At 49.2% G+C, this 18,975-nt stretch overlaps 1 protein-coding gene across 1 annotated transcript in view; it reads right to left on the reverse strand.

Moving 5' to 3' along the window:
* Nucleotides 1–1,706: 1,706 nt before the first annotated feature.
* NEURL1 (neuralized E3 ubiquitin protein ligase 1) overlaps nt 1,707–18,975 on the reverse strand; it is a 95,110-nt gene continuing 77,841 nt past the window's right edge. The window contains exons 4-6 of the mRNA XM_007939873.2: nt 4,033–4,722; nt 2,464–2,610; nt 1,707–1,945 (exon numbers count right to left, since the gene is read on the reverse strand). Coding sequence (XP_007938064.1) covers nt 1,707–1,945; nt 2,464–2,610; nt 4,033–4,722 — 1,076 coding nt within the window. The remainder of the gene's footprint in view (nt 1,946–2,463; nt 2,611–4,032; nt 4,723–18,975) is intronic.

Here is an 18,975-nt window from a genome sequence, read left to right on the forward strand (position 1 = left end):
GCCAAGACCAGAGTCTCTGGCCTGGCTGACCACCAGCCCCGCGCTCTGCTTAGGAAGCAGCTGTCTCTGTTGGGCATAATAAAGCCAGTAAGGGGAAAGAGGGCTATGGGAGCTGAAACCAGGCCTTGGCCAATCAGGACAAGGTGGGCAGGGCTGCAATGACTGTACCCTAGGGGTAGGAACGGCACTCCTTCATCCCAGAACCAGGAGTAAGGACCCAGGGGTGTTGGGACCCTGACCCCTTTCCATCTTCCCAGGAAGAGAGCCCTTCTTAAGACCATATTCCTTGCTATCCTACGACCAGTTGCCCCATCCCTGTTTCCTGACCACCCTGGGCTGCCCTGATGTATCTGAGCCAACCATGACAAGCCTGCTCCAGCCTAGGGAAGAAGGGCACTTTGTGGCTCTGGGTGACTTGCCAACTCCAGGGCAATAAGGGGGCTCAGTGTACCTTTCTATAAAATGACACAGTTCATCAGGAGGTCTCCCAACTTGGCCACTTTTTATCATTCCAATTCATGTTGGATCTCCAACTCACAGTGAGCAGGGCCAGCTCTGGGCTCTGGGGCTGGAGCCTGGGAATGATGACTACACCTGACGCCCCTGCTCACCAGGCTCCTCACAAGGGCAGCATCTCTAGAGGCCTTAGTGATGGAAACTGACCCATCAAAAAAAAAAAAAAAAACTCCCACACACCTAATAAATAAATAAATAAAGATAAGGGAAAAGACTCATCTTTTCCCAAGAAGTCCCCTGCACCAACCCAGGCCCCTGGCCCCCTCCCAGGGGTATATACTTCAGCCATCCTGAGCATCGGCCCGGGTCAGCACTGAGATGTGGGAGGACAGGTCAGAGACAGTGGCTGCAAATCTGTTCTTGCAGACTCTGACAGCAGACAGACCCCCTGCATGCCCCCCAGCAGACAGACCAAATGGCCTCCCCTGGACAGCAGCACCCAGTGAGATGACTGGGCCAGAAAGGCTATGGCCAGGAAGGGGCTGCCCCATCTAGGCCAGGCCAGGGGCCCAGGGGCCCAGAATGGGGACCTTTCTTCAGCCTGTCTGTCCACCCATCACAGGTGGGTGGAAGAGAGATGGCGTGGAGGCTGCAACCTCCCAGGGATAAAGGGCATCCACAGGTCTCTGAGCCCCGGCTGCCAGCCCCAAGGGACAGGGAGGAGAGGAAGGAGGAGCAGGCATAGGTGAGAGGGCAAAAGGCAGCTCAGAGGCTGCCTGCAGGGCTCCCGTTGGACAGTGCACTGCTCCTGGGTAGGTGGTGGCTTGGAGGGAGCACATGGAGGCTGGAATACAGTCTGTACTCCACTAGCCAAGCCGGATCTGCCCAGAGGAAGGGGCCACATGGACTTGAGTGACCTCTGAGAAATCGGCCCCACATGGGGCAAGACTAGAACAGGCTGGGATTCCACTCCAGCCCCGCAGCATGGCGGGAAGTGTCAGGTACAGAGAAGAGTAAGGTAGGGACTGCTCCTCTCCCCTCTGCCAGGCAATCTGCTTATGCCCCACCTCCCTGCCTGACACCCTCTCTGTCTCTGCAAACTTTGAGGGGCTTTAGTTTTCCATGTTTAATGGAGAAGGGAAGAGTTTCCAAAATAAGGAAGAAGAGAAGGGCCCTGGTGACTTGCCCCTCAGCTGGAGCTGAGCCAAAGTCTAAGGAGCTGGGCGTGCAGGGCAGGGCACTGCGCCGGGCTAGGAGCTGCGGTAGGTCTTGATGATGTCCTTGATGGGACGGCGGCAGATGGGGCAGCAGGCGTGCAGAGCCTTCTTGAGGCGCAGGCCACAGGCGTAACAGAGGCACATGTGGCCACACGTGTAGATGACTGTGTCCACCGCGTGCTCATAGCAAATGGTGCATTCATCACTCCACTGGCCCGTGCCTGGGGTCAGCGGGGACTCAGGCAGGCTCACTGGTGAGTTGGGGGTCGTGCCTGGGGAAAAGGGGGTGTTGGTCAGGGAGAGGCAAGGCTCAGCCAGGCCCAGGAGCTTGGCCTAGGTTCGTGGGATAAGAGCCCCTGGCCTCTTGTTCCACCTGCATTTATCGGGATCTCCCTGTTTATTCTGATGAGCCCACTTCCTGGGCAAGGGAAGCAGAGGATGCACTTCCTGGGGAACCCCACTCCTGGTCCACTCACCCCCATATCAGGGGCAAGGGTGGTCATGAGGCCAGGGGAGGGAAAAACAGAAGCAGGGATACAGGAAAGCATGGAGCCCCGAATATTTTAAGACAGGCCCCTACTGAGCTGCCCTTTGGTGCTCCCTCCGTGTGCTGAGAAAGCTGCCCAGCTAGAGGACAGGATGGAACATAGCCCAGAAATCATCACTCAGCAAGGGGTCACTGAGCCTGGCTCAGCTGCCCCTGATACGGAGACTGCATCCCTGCCTCAACCTTAGGGTCTCAGGTTATCACCTGGAACTGGGATGGGGGTTAGGGGGACAGGGTACGTACCACCAGCAGAGCTACCCAGAGGTCCAGAGCTGCATGTACTGAGCAGGGGGTCAGAGAGGCGGCTGCCCAGGGCACTGGGTGAAGTTGGCGTGGAGGCAGGAGAACAGGGCAGAGATGGGATGCCCCGCTCTGCCAGGATGGTGGAGCCTACAAAAGAGGAGGGAAGGAGGGAGGGATACACTCGCCACTCGGACTCCAAGGGCATCTCCTCCCCTCAGTGGATTCCCAGGAGAGACAGTGGTGGCACTGTTGGACCAACCACTGGGCTCAGGGCAGGGGTTCACAGGCTGCTTTGGCATCCTGCCCCAGCTCTCTGCTCCCACCTACAAATTAAAGGGCTGCTTCATGTTCTGGTCTTACTATATCAATAGGCTTCAAACTAGCCCCCTGCCTAGAATCCCATCTCCACCCCTCCCCAGACATCCTTCACTTTCACAGTTTCCCCACGTCATATATGATCATGAGACCAGAAGAACTAGATAGTGCCCAGCTACCACTATCAACCACTCAGAAAGGGATCAGTACAGGAGATACTAGACAGAGTGGAAGACCAATATGGGACAAAACTCGAAATCACAAAACAAAGACCAGAGTTACTGGTCTGATAGAGCCTGGTGAGACCCCTGAGACTGTGGCCCCTAGTTACCCCTCAGGTCTGGAACTGAACTTGCTCCTGTAGCTTCCAGCCAAACAGCAGGCATATGGGGTGAACATTTACATCAGGTAGACACACTCCTTGTTGTTGTTGTTGTGTGCTGTCGAGTCAGACCTGACTCATAGCGACCCCCCCTTGGGTGCCAAGGCAGTATCACTACGGAAGTAGAGTGCCCCATCTTCCTTCTGAGGAGTGGCTGGTGGGTTTGAACCACCAGCCTTCTGGTTAGCAGTCAAGTGCCTTAGATACTACGCTACCAGAGCTCCCAATACACTCCTTAGAGGATCAACAGTTGGAGAACAGAAGGGCAGTGTTGGCACAGGGAGAAAAGGAGGAGGCAGGAATGCAGGGGAAAGAATGACACAGGCAAGAGGTAACTACAGGGAGGAAGTGGGAAGAGAGCTGTTACACTGTAGAGAATTGCAGTCAATGTCATGAAGCAAAATGTGTATGAACTGCTGTGTGGAAAATGAATTTTCTCTGTAAACTTTCATCTAAATCACAATAATTAAAAAAAAAATTCATTGCTACTGTAAGCCATTTTATTCCTTTTATAAGTGGCCTCTGGGGAGTGTAGATCTGGGCTGTTTATGTTTCTGCAGGAACGTGGGTGCATCACCTTGAAAGTGTGAAACTCAAGTCACGATTTTCAGCTCCCCACTAGGGCCGGGAGATTTGAGGACCACTCGAATGCAAGATCAAGCACCACCCAGAAGTCACCTTCTGGATCTGAGACTCCTTGGCACAATTTGCTGGGGAGTAGGGGGTGGAGGGGTGCCCTTTTTTCCCTTCATCCATCGGCCCCACCTCCTGCCTCCAGGAAAGGCACAATGCTGGTCAGAGGAGGGCAGATGACGGCCAGCCTCGGGTGTCGAGGCCCCAGTCCCCGGCCAGGTGTCACGGGGGACACTCACCGAGGATGCGGATCTGCGTGACGACCCCGTGCAGGCTGAAGAGCATCCAGAGCGGCTGCGAGACGTCCACGCACAGCTGCATGCCCGCGGCGGCGCCATTGTGGCTGAGGTGCAGCTCGCCGTCGGCGTTGACCACCAGGCCCAGGATGTCGCCGCTGTGCAGGGGCCCCGGAACGCGACACACGGCCCAGAACTCCTTACGGTCCACCAGGGCCTCCGGACTGAAGGGCAGGTCCGCGGGCCTCAGCGTGCCGGGGTCGCACGTGGTAACGCCGAACGATAGCGCGCCAGGCCGCGCGCCGCCCGAGCGCGTGACCTTGATGAAGATGGTCTCGGCCACGTGCACGGGCCTGCTGGTGAAGACGAGCGCGCGCTCGTCGCGCCCGTGCTCCAGGCGCGCCACCGTCTGCTCGTCCAGGATGCGGACGTGCGCGCCGGCGCGCAGCGCGTGGAAGCGCAGGTCGCCGTCGAGCTGGGCGGGCAGCGCGCGGCTGTGCTGCGAGTTGAGCGAGTTCTGCGGGATGGGGCAGCCGGCGGGCGGCGCGCCCTCGTCGCCGTCGGTGCCCGGCATGTTGAGGTCGCACAGGCTCACCGAGAGGCGCGCGTCGTCCGCCTCGCGCCGCAGCGACGGCCGCCGCAGGGCGGTGAAGGAGCGCGGCCGGAGGCAGTCCGGAAGCACCAGCTCGCTGTCTGCGGCCCGGAGCACGAGGAGCCGGCGAGGGGAGGGAGGGAAGACACAAAGAGCCACGGTCAGACGGGAGGACCCTCCGGGCTGCCTTGCTTGCGGGGGACAGTGGGGGGCGCTGGTTTCAGTCTCCTGCCTTTCTCTTACCATTTTTTAAAGTGTGCACTAACTGAATTTTTAATGGCCTAGAAAATGCTTGACAATGTGAAAAGGCAGGAGGAGACCAAGTTGTGCAGAACATTTAACTGTTTAAGCAAAGGAATCGACCAGAAAGCCGCCAAAATTAAAAACATGTAATTGCTTCTAAACAGTACACTTATAGGTGCTTTCTTTGCATAGATGTTTATTTTCCTATTTTCTACAATAAGCATATGTTGTTGTTGTTGTTGTTTGCCGTCGAGTCGGCCCCGACTCATAGCGACCCCCTCCTTGGGTTTCCGAGGCAGTATCACTACGGAAGTAGGATTGCCCAACCTTCCTTCCGAGGAGTGGCAATATATGTAACTTTTTTTATTTAATTTTGACCCTTGGACCCTTTTTCTTCATTCCCAGCACCTAGAACAGCGCCAAGCATTTAGACAGTAAGTACTTGTTGAATGAATTGATGACAGCCCAACACTAGGGAGGCAGGCCAAAGTGAACCCGCCTCCCCAGGGCCCTTCTTTGCATAAATCCAGTCCTAACAGTAAGCTCTGGTAGCGTAGTGGCTAAGGCACTTGACTGCTAACCAGAAGGCTGGCGGTTCAAACCCACCAGCCACTCCCCAGAAGGAAGATGGGGCAATCTACTTCCGTAGTGATACTGCCCTGGAAACCCAAGGAGGGGTCTGACTCAACGGCACATAACAACAACAACAACAGTCCTAACAGTTACCTTTTGAGGTTATCATTGATACATCAGGCATTGAGACTGAGAAGTTAAGTAAGATTATCCAAGACATCCTTGAAGGACCTCTGACAGCCTAGTGCCCAAGGCACTTGACTGCTAACCAGAAGGCTGGTGGTTCAAATCCACCAACCCCTCCTCAGAAGGAAGATTGGGTGATCTACTTCCCTAGAGATATTCCTCAAAAACCCAAGGAGGGGTACTATGAGTCGGGTCCAACTTGACGGCACACAACAAGCCATCCTTTAGAAGTGACTTAGATGACAATTAAACCCTGTTTCTTTTTAACCATACAAGTAAAATAGACTCCTGGTAGAAAACACAGTTCAGCCAAAAAAAAAAAAAAAAAACCAAAAACCTACAGCCCACCACCTAAAGAAAAGCACAATATTTGGATCATACCCTTTCAGACTTTAATGACATCATGCTAAATACATGCCAGTGCTTTCCACACGATCTTAGCCAAAAGGCACAATGCAATAAACGCCTGTAGTTTTCAACCTTTTGAGGGTAACAAATCCCTTTGACAATCTGATAATTTCCACCTCTCTCTCCAGAAAAATGCACTCTTACCAAGTTCTGAGGATAATTTGAGGGTGTTCCTGATCCACAGGTGTGCACCCCAGGCTCAGAACCCCTGCCACACAAGTCTCCTTGCCAACACCATCTATTTTTTTAATGGCTGTATTATGTTAAATATTAAATTATAGGGCTCCGTAAAGCAGGACATAATACAACCATTAAAAAATAAATAAATAGATGGGGTTGGCAAGGAGACTTGTGTGGCAGGTTCTGAGCATGGTGCCTAAGGCACTTGACCATTAACCAGAAGGCTGGCGGTTCAAACCCACCAGGCACTCCTCGGAAGGAAGATGGGGCAATCTGCTTCGGTAGTGATACCGCCAAGAAGGGGTCACTATGAGTCAGGTCCGACTCATCAGCACATAACAACAACAAAAAAATAATTTACATAAGAGTAATCACCCTGTGCCATGAACTGCCCTGTATTTCATCCATAAAGCAGTTCACAGAGACATTCTATTTTACAGATAAAGCTCAGAGATGTTATGTGATAAGCACCAAGTGACAGATCCATGATGGATGCAAGGTCTGTCCAACTCCTGACACCATGTTCTTGGCTTCCAGACCCTCCTTGTTTACTGAATCCCGCCCCCCGGGGGTGGGGTGGGGTGAAGTCTTCCAGTTTGGCTGGTGCCACCTCCTGGACCAGGCCCTCCCAGGAGCCTTCTCTCTGAGTCTCTCCAAGGGAGACTCTGTCCCCTCCCTGAACTCCCCCCTTGCTTTCTCTCCAGGAGCTGGGTCAGGGGGTGGGGGCTGGTGTATGACAGTGAAGCCTGGAGCCTGGTCTCGTGGGGGCATCAGAGTGCAGCATTCAGCTCCGTTTAACTTAGCCCTCCAAAACGCCCCCTGCCCCCGCCCTGCGCTTTTGTTCTCCTCTCCCCTCCCCACCTCCCAGAAAGGTGTCTGTGTCATCTGGGGCCAGCCAAAGTAAGGGTACTGGGCCCTCCCCCAAGTCTCCTGGCCCTCCGGAGAAGCCTCCTGGGCCTGACTGGTTGGGGTTTCCCGGCAACATGCTTGGCTGGGAGGAGGGAGTTGACCGGAAAATGTGATTATTCCAGGGAATTGACTCAGTGACACTGATGGTGGAGAGAGGCGCTGAGAGGCTGGGGAGAGGCAAGGAGAGCCTATGCGGAAGGGGTAGGCGCCCAGACAAGAGAAGGGAGCCGGGGAGGGCCTGTGGGCTGACCTGGAACCCGGGAACAGCCCCTGCTCCCCCACTCCTCCCGAGATTCTAGGCACTGGCCCTTGGGGAATCCAAAGGGATGGAAACAAAGATGGGGGGACAATAGGACGAGAAGGGAAAAAGGAGCACAGAGAGGCCTGTAGAGTGGCCCCCACACCGACATACGTGCCCCCACACTCCACCCTTCACACACACACCCTCAGAACCATCGGTCCAGAGCCCACAGAGCTGAGTAGACCCTCAGGCCAGATGGCTGAGTGGGTTGGATAGCTGGTCTCTCTGCACCTTCAGGAGTCCTTCTTGAAAATTTCCACTAGCAGGTGCCCAAGGCAGCGATTCTCTTGTGGGGTTAGTCTGTCTTGCAAACATATTTCCTTCTCTTACACTGAAACCCACTACACCTCCCTCTACCCCCATCGACAGTGTGTTGTACTGTGGTGCCTTGCATCTTGTTGTGAGGCTGGAAGCTATGCCACCAATGTCTCAAATAGCAGCAGAGTCACCATGGTGGACAGGTTTCAGCAGAGCTCCAGACTAAGACAGTAGGAGGGAGAACCTGTGAGCTACTTCTGAAAAAAGTGGCCAGTGAAAATCTTATGAATAGCAGCAGAACACTGTCTCATATAGTGCTAGATGAGCCCCTCAGGTTGGAGGGCACTCAAAATACAAGTGGGGAAAAGCTGCCTCCTCAAAACAAACAAACAAACTCACTGCTGTCATGTCAAATCCAACTCATAGAGACCTCTCTTTGGGTTTCTGAGGCAGTATCACTACAGAAGCAGATTGCCCAACCTTCCTTCTGAGGAGTGGCTGGTTGGTTTGAACCGCCAGCCTTCTGGTTAGCAGTCAAATGCCTTAGGCACTATGCTACAAGACCTCCTGCCTCCTCAAAGTTGTTGTTGTTGTTATGTGCCGTCGAGTTGGGCCCAACTCATAGTGACCCCTCCTCGGGTTTCCAAGGCAGTATCACTACGGAAGTAGATTGCCCCATTTTCCTTCTGAGGAGTGGCTGGTGGGATTGAACCGCCAGGCTTCTGGTTAGCAGTCAAGTGTCTTAGTCACTATGCTACCAGAGCTCCTAAAAGTAGAGTTGAATTTAATGATGTAGATGGAGTAAAGCATTCAGGACCTTCATTTGCTGATGGGGCACAACTCAAAATGAGAAGAAGCAGCTGCAAATGTCCGTTAGTAATCGGAATGTGGAATGTATGAAGTATGAATCTAAGAAAATTGGAAGTCGTCAAAAACGAAATGGAATACATAAAGATCAATATCCTAGACATTAGTGAGCTGAAACAGACTGGTATTAGCCATTTTGAATCTGACAATTAAATGGTCTACACAGTAAGAATGACACATTGAAGGGGAACAGGGTCCTGCTGAACATCAAAAAGAACATTTCAAGATCTATCCTGAAATACAATGCTGTCAGTGATTGGATAATATCCATACACCTATAAGAAAGACCAGTTAATACTATTATTCAAATTTATGCACCAACCACTAGTGCCAAAGATGAAGAAATTAAACATTTTTACCAACTTCTGCAGTCTGAAATTGATCAAATATGCAATCAAGATACATTGATACTTACTGGTGATAGGAATGCAAAAGTTACAAATGAAGAAGGATCGAAAGCTGGAAAATACGGCCTTGGTAATAAAAACGATGCTGGAGATCACATGATAGGATTTTACAACACTGACAAGTTATTCATTGCAAATACAACATAAATGGCAACTATATAGGTGACTATACACATGGACCTCACTGGAGGCAATATACATCTGTGGAAAGAGACGATGGAGAAGTTCAACATCGTCAATCAGAATAAGGCCAGGAGCCGACTTTTGGAACAGAACATCAATTGCTCACATGCAAGTTCAAGTTGAAGCTGAAGAAAATTAAATCCAACCATAGTCACAGGGGACATCAAGCTCAATTGGCATAACATACTATACAAAATATTGTTCCACCTCCTACTTTGGCGAGTAGCGACTGGGATCTTAAAAGCTAGCAAGCTCCCATCTAGATGCAATGATGGGGTCTCTCCTCATCCAGAGCAAAGAAGAATGAAGAAAACCAAAATTCATGGAAACAATTAGTCCTAGCGACTGGTACACCATCTGAACTGCAGCCTATACAACTATGAGACCAGAAGAACTAGATGGTGCCCGGCTACCACTGTCATCCACTTGGAAGGGGATCTATGTAGGAGATCCTTGATAGAGAGGGAGAACAACATGGAACAAAACTCAAAATCATTTGGAGAATAAAAAAAAAGGTGGGGACCAGGTTTGCTGGTCCGATAGAGCCTGATGGAACCACTGAGACTATGGTCCCTAGCTGCCCTTCAGGTCTGGAATTGTACCCACACCTGTGGTTTCCAGCCAAACAAAATACAGGCATATGAGTTAAACATTTACCTCAAGTAGATACAATCCTTGGAAAGAACAATCATGGGAGAAGTAAGGGCTGCTTATGCACACGGAGACAGCTCAGGGGGCAGGAGTGTATGGAGGGATGGACACTGGGAAGAGGTAACTATGGGGAGGAAGTGGGAGGGGAGCTGTTGCATTGTGGTAAACTGTGGTCAATGACATGAGACAAAGTATATGTGAACTACTGTATGGAAAGTGAATTTGCTCTGTAAATCTTCACCCAAATCACAATAAAAAAAGAAAGAAAGAAAGAAAATTAAGTCCACAAGAGCCAAAGTACAACCTTGAATATATCCCACGTGAATTTAGAGACCATCTCAAGAATTGATTTGAGGCATTGAACACTAATAACCAAAGACCAGACAAGTTGTGGGACAACATCAAGATTACCACACATGAAGAAAACAAAAGATCATTAAAAAGACGGAAAGAAAGAAAAGACCAAAGTGAGTATCAGAAGAGATTCTGAAACTTGTTCTTGAATATAGAGTAGCTAAAGCAAACAAAGCTCTGGTAGCACAGTGGCTAAGACACTTGCCTGCTAACCAGACGGCTGGGGGTTCAAACCCACCAGCCACTCCTCGGAAGGAAGGTTGGGCAATCCTACTTCCGTAGTGATACTGCCTCTGAAACCCAAGGAGGGGTCGCTATGAGTCGGGGCCGACTCGACGGCACATAACAACAACAACAAAAAAAAAGCAAACAAAAGAAATGATGACGTAAAAGAGCTGAACAAGTTTCAAAGGGTGGCTCTAGAAGACAAAGTAAAATATTGTAATGAAATGTGCAAAAACCTGGAGTTAGACAACCAAAAGGGAAGAATATGCTCAGCATGTCTCAAGCTGAAAGAACTGAAGAGAAATTCAAGCCTTGAGTTGCAATGTTGAAAGATTGTATGGGCAAAGTATTGAGTGATGCAGAAAACATCAAAAGCAGATGGAAGGGATACACAGAATCCCTGTACCGAAAAGAACTGGTTGAAGTTCAAACATTTCAGAGGGAAGCAGGTGATCAAGAACGAATGGTGTTAAAGGAAGAAGTCTAAGCTACACTGCAGGCACTGGTGAAATACAAGCCTTCAGGAATTGACAGAATACCAATTGAAATGCTTCAACAAATGGATGCAACACTAGAAGCGTTCACTCATCTATGTCAAGAAATTTGGAAGACAGCTATCTGGCCAACCAACTGGAAGAGATCCATTATTTGTGCCCATTCCAAAGAAAGGTGATCCAACAGAATTTAGAAATTATTGAACAATATCATTAATATCACATGCAAGTAAAATTTTTACTGAAGATAATTCAAAACTGGTTGTAGTAGTACATTAACACGGAACTGTCAAAAATTCAAGCCAGATTCAGAAGGGGACGTGGAACAAGGGATATCATTGTTGTCAGATGGATCTTGGCTGAAAGCAGAAAATACCAGAAGATAAGTTTATCTGTGTTTTATTAACTATGCAAAGGAATTTGACTGTGTGGATTATAGCAAATTATGGATGACATTGCAAAGACTGGGAATTCGAAAACGCTTACTTGTACTCATGCAGAACCTATACATAGACCAAGAGGCAGTAGTTTGAAAGAACAAAGAAATATTGCATGGTTTAAAATCAGGAAAGGTGTGCATCAGGACTGTATCCTTACACCATACTTATTCAGCCTGAATAAGTATGAGCAAATAATCTGAGAAGCTGGAGTAGATGAAGAAGAATGCAGCATCAGAATTGGAGGAAGATTCATTAACAACCTGCAATATGCAGATGACACAACTTTTGCTTATGAAAGTGATGAAGACTTGAAACACTGATGAAGATCAAAGACTATATCCTTCACTGTGGATGACAATGCAACGTAAAGAAAATAAAAATTCTCACAACGAGATGAATAACTGTTGTTCTTAGGTGCCGTCAAGTCAGCTCTGACTCATAGCAACCCTATGAACAACAGAACAAAACACTGCCTGGTCCTGTAGCATCCTCACAATCATTGCGATGCTTGAGCCCCTCAGAGCAGCCGCTGGGTCAGTCCATCTCATTGAGAGTCTTCCCCCTTTTTCACTGACCCTCTGCTTTACCAAGCATGATCGCCTTCTACAGAGAATGGTCTCTTCTGACAACATGACCAAAATAAGTAAGATGAAGACTGGCCACTCTCGCCTCTAAGGAACATTCTACCTCCTCTTCCAGGACAGATTTGTTCAATCTTCTAGTAGTCCATTGTATCTTCAGAGTTCTTTGCCAATACCACAATTCAATATACAGAGAAAATATTGATGTTCTCAAGGATTTCATTTTACAACACCCATGGAAGCAGCAGTTAAGAAATCAAACAACGTATTCCATTGGGCAAATTTGCTGCAAAAACCAAACTTACTGCCATAGAGTCAATTTGACTCATAGTGACCCTTCCTTGGGTTTCCGAGGTGGTATCTCTACAGAAGTAGACTGCCCAATCTTCCTTCCGTGGAGTGGCTGGTGAGTTTGAACCACCAGCCTTCTGGTTACAGTCAAAGTGGCCTTAGGCACTATGCCATCAGAGCTCCCAAAAGACCTCTTTAAAATGCTAAAAAGCAAAGATGTCACTTTGTGGATTAAGGGTCATCTGACCCAAGCCATGGTATTTTCAATCCATCATATGCGTGCAAAATCTGGGCAATGAAAACTGAAGAAGAACTGATGCATTTGAATTATAATGTTGGCAAAGAATATTAAATAGACCATGGACTGCCAGAGGAATGAATACGTTTGTCTTGGAAGAAGCACAGGGAGATGCTCCTTAGAAGCAAGGATGGATGGCAAGACTTAGTCTCATGTCCTTTGGACATGTTATCAGGAGGAACCAGTCCCTGGAGAAGGAAATCACGCTTGGTAACATAGAGGCCCAGTGAACAAGAGGAAGACTCTCACTGAAATGGATTGACACTGACTTCAAAAACAGTCTCAGACATGGCCAGGATTGTGAGAATACTGCAGGACCAGACTGTGTTTCATTCTGTGGTACATAGGGCTGCTGAGCTGGAACTGATTCAACAGCACCTAATAACAACAATCTTTACAGCAGCAGCCTGCCACAGCTTTCTCTCACGGAGTGGCTGGTGGATTTGAACCACCAACATTTCACTTAGCAGCTGAGCACTTAACCACTGCATCATCAGGGCTCCTTTGATACTTTATACTTCCAGTCATACAATCTAAGAGCACTTTAGCTTCTTTTTGAGTAACCAAAATCTATATATTCATAGGCAGAATAGGAGCATAGTTAAGTACAAGTTAAGTCATCAGCATGGGTTCAAATCCTGACTCTGCCATTTCCTAGCTGTGTGACCTTGGACGGGTAGCTTAAGCCCTCTGGGCCTCTCCTCTTCAGCAGGAAGATCAGCATGTACTGATTTATCAGTATTCTAGTACTCCACTCAGAATGGATGCTGGGGAGAGGAAGTGAATAAGGTACACAGGGCACCTAATAGGATATCTGGCACATCATAATCACCAGATTAATATGAGCCATTATTATCCTAGAAGTGAAGATGGCAAAATTTGGTCTCAAATATTTTGGACATGTTGTCAGGAGGGACCAGTCCCTGGAAAAGAACATCATGTTTGGTAAAAGCAGAGGGTTAGTGGAAAAGATGAAGACCTTAAATGAGATGGTTTGACAAAGTGGCTTCAATGATGGGTTCACACAGAGCGGCAACTGTGAGGATGGTGCAGGACCAGGCAGTTTCATTGTGTTGCACGCTGTGAATTAGAACCAACTCAATGGCACCTCACAACATTATCATTTAGATGCCACATGGTTCAGAAGAAAGTGCATGTGGACTTTGGAGGTGATACCAACCTAGGTCTAAATTGCCAGTCAAGCACTTGGCTGTGTGGCTTTTGAGCAAACAACTCTCCCAGCCTCAGAACCCTCACCCAGAGAGCAGGAATAATATCTGCCGTGTGCTGTGGTTGCAGGGATCAAAGATCCCTAGGAAGCCCTTGGCACCTAGAAGGTACCTGATCAACTCAGATATAAATGTTCATCAGGTTGAGTTTGCCAACCAAAGTTAGGACCACTTGAACTCAGGCAATTGGCTTTCTGAAACTATGCAGGACTTTGTATCTGTCATGATAGGCATCTGGGAAATATTCATTGAGTGAAACCACTGCTTAAAGACCAGGAAAAAACAAAACGAACTCACTGCCGTCAAGTCGGTCCCAACTCATAGCAAAGTGGAGACAGAGGAGAAATAAGGAAGGAGGAATGGTGGGGCATGGAGAGAGAGAAGGGGGTAAGAAAATGACCCCTGTGACCTTGCTTGAAATACTGCTGGGGTTGGGAGGGAAGGTACGGGAGATGCTGGGAACCAGCTAAAAACAGAATCCCTGGGGCCAGTGTCCAGCCCAAGTATGTCTTCTCTCCCACCCCCTCCACCCCCAGGGTCAGGAGCAGCTGCGGGCAGCCAGCAAGCTCCAAAATAGCCCTCCCATCAGTGGGCCCAGCTTTGCGGGGCCCTGAAATAGATGCAACCTGAGCTGGAGGGACGGCAAAGGTCACAGCTGAGAGAACTGTCACCAAGTCGGAGGGCAGGGAAGGGATCAGGTCCCCAAAGCCACGGTAGAACACCATGGGACCAACTTTAGGGAAGGATTGCGCCCTGGGGCACGACGAGAAAAACAGGAGAGCAACCTGTGACCCCAAGCAGCGCAGTGACCCCACATTTGGAAGCAACAAGTTATGTAATCTGTGGCTGGGGCACAGGGCTGTCACATTTGAGGTGTTTATGACAGGAGGAGGGGCAGCATGAGATGGCGGGTGGGGAGAATCTGCTAAACTGGCTCCCCCTCACGTGCCCCGTCTCAGGAAGGAAGTTGTCAGTCTTCAGCTCCTTCTGATTCTGGCCCCTGGAAGGGAATCTACTAATACCTTGGGCCAGAGGACAAGTAGCCTGGCCCTGTAAGAGCGAGGAGGCTGGGTCAGGTGTTTTCTCCCCTCAGGGAGGCTTTGAAGGTAGGTAGTCTTCTCCTCGAAGTTCACCCACTCACTGACTTACTGTGTGCCCAGTCCCGAGCCCAAGAGAGCCAGCAGTCAGTGGGAGGGTCAATGCTTAGAAGCATGAAACCATTTGAATACAATTTAGTTACACAATTTTTAGCATCTCTGATGGATAGGACCTTAGAGGTGAACTAGGAAGGCCACCTATCCCTGCTAAATTCTCACTCAGCCTTGGTTAGAATGCTCCTGGGGACGGAAAGTTCACCCTTCCCAAGGCTACCATCCCCCATCTTCAAACAACAGTGACTTAGAAAAATTCTCCTTTTCTTGTCTCCCTCTGAATCTTCTTTAGGATAAATAGCCCCAGCTCTAAGATTCAGAGTGGGTCAGGGAAGGCATCTTAGAAGGGACAAGATTATACTTGAGCCCTAAAGACAGAAGGGTTTGGACTGGCGGAAGCCAGAGCTCCAAAAGGTGGAAAATCGCATTAGCAACTGCCTGGAAAACAGGGCAAGCAAAGCCAGGGAGGAGAGAAGAAGGGAGAGGAGGCGAAGGTGATAAGGTGGGAGGGGAGGAGAGCAGCCTGACCAGAGAGCCACCGAGCCCTGCCATTCGTTGCCAGCCAGTGCAGGGCAACCAGGGCAGGCCTGGGTACTAGCAGAGGGGGCCTCAGGCGGGCAAAGGGTTCCTTTGAAGTAGGGCCTGCCATCAGGCTGTGAATCTTGTTTATTTAGACTCTCACATCGGAGCACTGGGTAATCTTTAACCATGGGTCAGCCTGCAGCAGCAGTCAGGCCACCTGCCGGGTATCTGCCTGCTGCTGTTTGCAAGGCGCTGGCAGCCTATTTACTGTCTCCATAAACATCCTCCTGCCGGTCCACTTCTATGGGGCAGGGGAAGGAGCCAGGGAGGGAGAGTGCATAGCTTGGGCAGGGGGAAGGGTTTCACCACACCTCTGGGTGGCACCCCAAAACCCACATCCACCCTTGCCCTCTCACTGTAAACCCCACCACAAGAAAGCTAGGAGAAACAAACATGCTTTCTGAGGCTCATGGCGGGATGGGCAGAATGTCCCAGAATCACCTGGAGTCACACTCACATTTGTAGAAGCATGAACACAGATTCTCAGAATCAGCTGGTGTAGTGGGTCTCAAAAAAAAAATTATATACATACATACATATATATATATATATACACACACACACACACACATACACATACTTATATACATAGACTATACACACACACACACACACACATACATATACCTTAAAAAGGAGCTCTGGTAGCACAATGCCTAAAGCATTTGACTGCTAACCAGAAGGTTGGCGGTTCAAACCCACCAGCCACTCCGCGGAAGCAAGACGAGACAATCTACTTCCATAAAGATTTACCTCCTTGGAAACCCAATGGGGGTTGCTATGAGTCAGAATTGACTTGATGGCACTGGGTTTTTTGGGGTTTTTTTTTTAATACATAAAAAATCAAACTCACTAGCATTGAGTCAATTCCGACTCATAAAGACCCCCTTTGGGTTTCTAAGGTGGTAAATCTTTACTGAAGTAGATTGCCCAGTCTTCCTTCTGCAGAGTGGCTGGTGGGTTTGAACCACCAACCTTCTGGTTAGCAGTCAGATGCCTTAGGCACTGCGCCACCAGAGCTCCTTACACACACACACACACACACACACACATATGGAAGCAGCAGAATCCTTTTGTCCAACGGAATTAAAAGCTTTTGAAGTCTCAGAAATAGGCACAGAGCCCTGCCACTTGCCCTCCCTCTGCTCTTCTCAGCTGCCTCAGAGAGATTTCTGTGGAACCCCAGTGTTCCAAGGAACCTAGCTGGAGAACCACAGACCTAGTTCCAAGAACTAATTTCAATTACATGGTTTTACTTTTGTCCTGATACAGGGACTTTATTTACATTCTCCCTCTTCTAATTAAAGGAGCTCTAGTGGTGTGGTGCCTAAGGCACTTGACCGCTATCCAGAAGGCTGTCCATAGTGATACTGCCTCGGAAACCCAAGGAGGGGTCGCAGTGAGTCTCAATCGACTCTACAGCAGTGAGTTTGGTTTTTCGTTTTTCTTCTAATTAAAGGACTGGCTTTGAGAGGTTGTCTTTTTTGGCAGATTTTTTAATTAGGTATTCTTAGCCTTTCCCATTTGTATAAACACTTTTAGGTAACCGTGAGCCTCACAAACCTCCCGGGAGGTAAGTGGGGCAGGTGTAATTATGCCCAAAAAACAGACGAGGAGGCTGCAACACAGAGATGCTGAGAAACTTGTCCAAAGCTAGTGAGTGGCCAAGTTAAGTCCTGATCCAGTCAGGCCACTGCTTCTGACATCATGGCTTTGTCCCCAATACCACAAGAAGGTACTCCTACCCTATACACATATACCCCCCACCTGGAGTCCCCAGGTCTCTCAAAGGTCACCAGAAACACATCTTGAGCCAGAGATACTAGGCAGAACCCTAAGAAATTGCCATTTTTGTGAATTAAAATCAGTCCAGTACCGGCAATTTCAATACGGTTCAATGTTATATGTTCATTTTGGTAGAAAATTAAAGTGCATTAAGAACAGCGTGACCAGATTTAGCCCCCAGGAGCCTTCAGGGAACTATGAGGCAAACAGAGGCCCCCTTATTACTGAATCAGTGACCCTGAGCACCCCACTCCCCTTCTGCCCCACACTAACACTGCAGCCTCCCAACAGCCTCTCTGTGCTTCTCTATACATTGCCCAACATGCAGGCTGATCCCTGGAGCCTTGAGCTCTGGTTAGCTCTGTTCTGGAGGACATAGGAAGGCCATCGTCCCCACCCCTGGGGGTATCCAGATTTAATAAGGAGAGAAGATGGACTCATAGCTAGAGAAGCTGAGAGGCAATGTAGCCTGAGCTCCTGGGTTCCAATCCCAGCTCTACCAATACCAGCTATGTAACCTGGAGCAAGCTAGTGAACCTCTCTGAGCCTCCATTTCCTTTCTGTAAAATAGGTACAATAAGAACCTTCTTTAGGGTTGATGTGAAAATAAAATTAAATAAAGTCCTTGAAAGCACTGGTACACAGCCCAGATGCAATAGGCACTCGGTAAATTACAGGGAGAAATATGTAAGATATATATACATACAGAGGGAATTATTTTAATACATACAGAGGACTCAAGCTGTTTTCCTGAAGAGCAGGACAGTACATGATGCAGAACTGCTTATATGGAGACCTCCATGTGCCTCGGGCCCTAAGCAGGAGGGAGAGTCATGGAAGACAAGGAAGGTCAGGGAAGGCTCCCTGGAGGAGGCAAAGTTGATGGAGGGCCCTGATACTATTGATAGCATTTGGTGTGAGGAGAAAGCAAGGGCCTGGAAGAGCCTCTGAAATAGAGGGAAAGCAAGATTTTTTTTTTTTTTTTTTTAATCAAGAAGAAATGAAAATTGTCAAAGAAGAAGAACTCAGGATCAGTATCTTCAACATCTTCTCCATCTCAAGAGCTTGGCTCAGGCTCCTAAAACTAATATTTGCCTCTCAGCTGCTGGCAGCCACAGCTGAGAGTAAATATTGGTTTAGCCTGGGAAACGGAAGCCCCAGATGGCAGTGTGGTACTCGGCCAGGGACCGCTCACACTGTCAATGCCACCAAGCTGGGGCATGCCCTGGACAGGGGACCTGATGCAGAGGTCTTATCTCCAGAGGGGCCTGGGTCCCTTATAGTAGGGCTCCAAGGCTGGCCCAACACCTCATAGAACCAGCCCAGCAGCAGCCTAGTCCTCAAACTACCCAGAGAGTCTCCGTATCTCTCTCTCCTTAGTAGGCTGGTGGGGGTCTTGTTTCTACCAAGATCCATAGGCAGGGGCAAAGACCGGGACAAAGCAGGATGTCGTGGGCCCTTAAGAGGCCACCTGATGTCCCCCTAATGCTCTCCTGGGGTCAGCCACTACCATTTTGATGTATCAACAGGGCTCCCCTCACTAACTTTATGTCCAGATCAGCCTGAGAGATCTGAATTCCAGATCTAGCCTGGCTTCCAACCAACTGAGAGGATTTCAGGAATTCTCTGGGCCTCATACTTCTCCACTGTCACCCACTATTTCTCTTATCGAAGAACATAGACAACACAGAAGCTGCAGGAAACTTCCTACTCCCATGGTTCTCCCTCCGCCCTGTGATGAGTGCACGCACCCTCTCC

Source organism: Orycteropus afer, unplaced genomic scaffold, assembly GCF_000298275.1.
Source record: "Orycteropus afer afer isolate SDZICR_OR568_19922 unplaced genomic scaffold, OryAfe1.0 scaffold00064, whole genome shotgun sequence".
Classification (NCBI taxonomy): Eukaryota; Metazoa; Chordata; class Mammalia; order Tubulidentata; family Orycteropodidae; genus Orycteropus; species Orycteropus afer.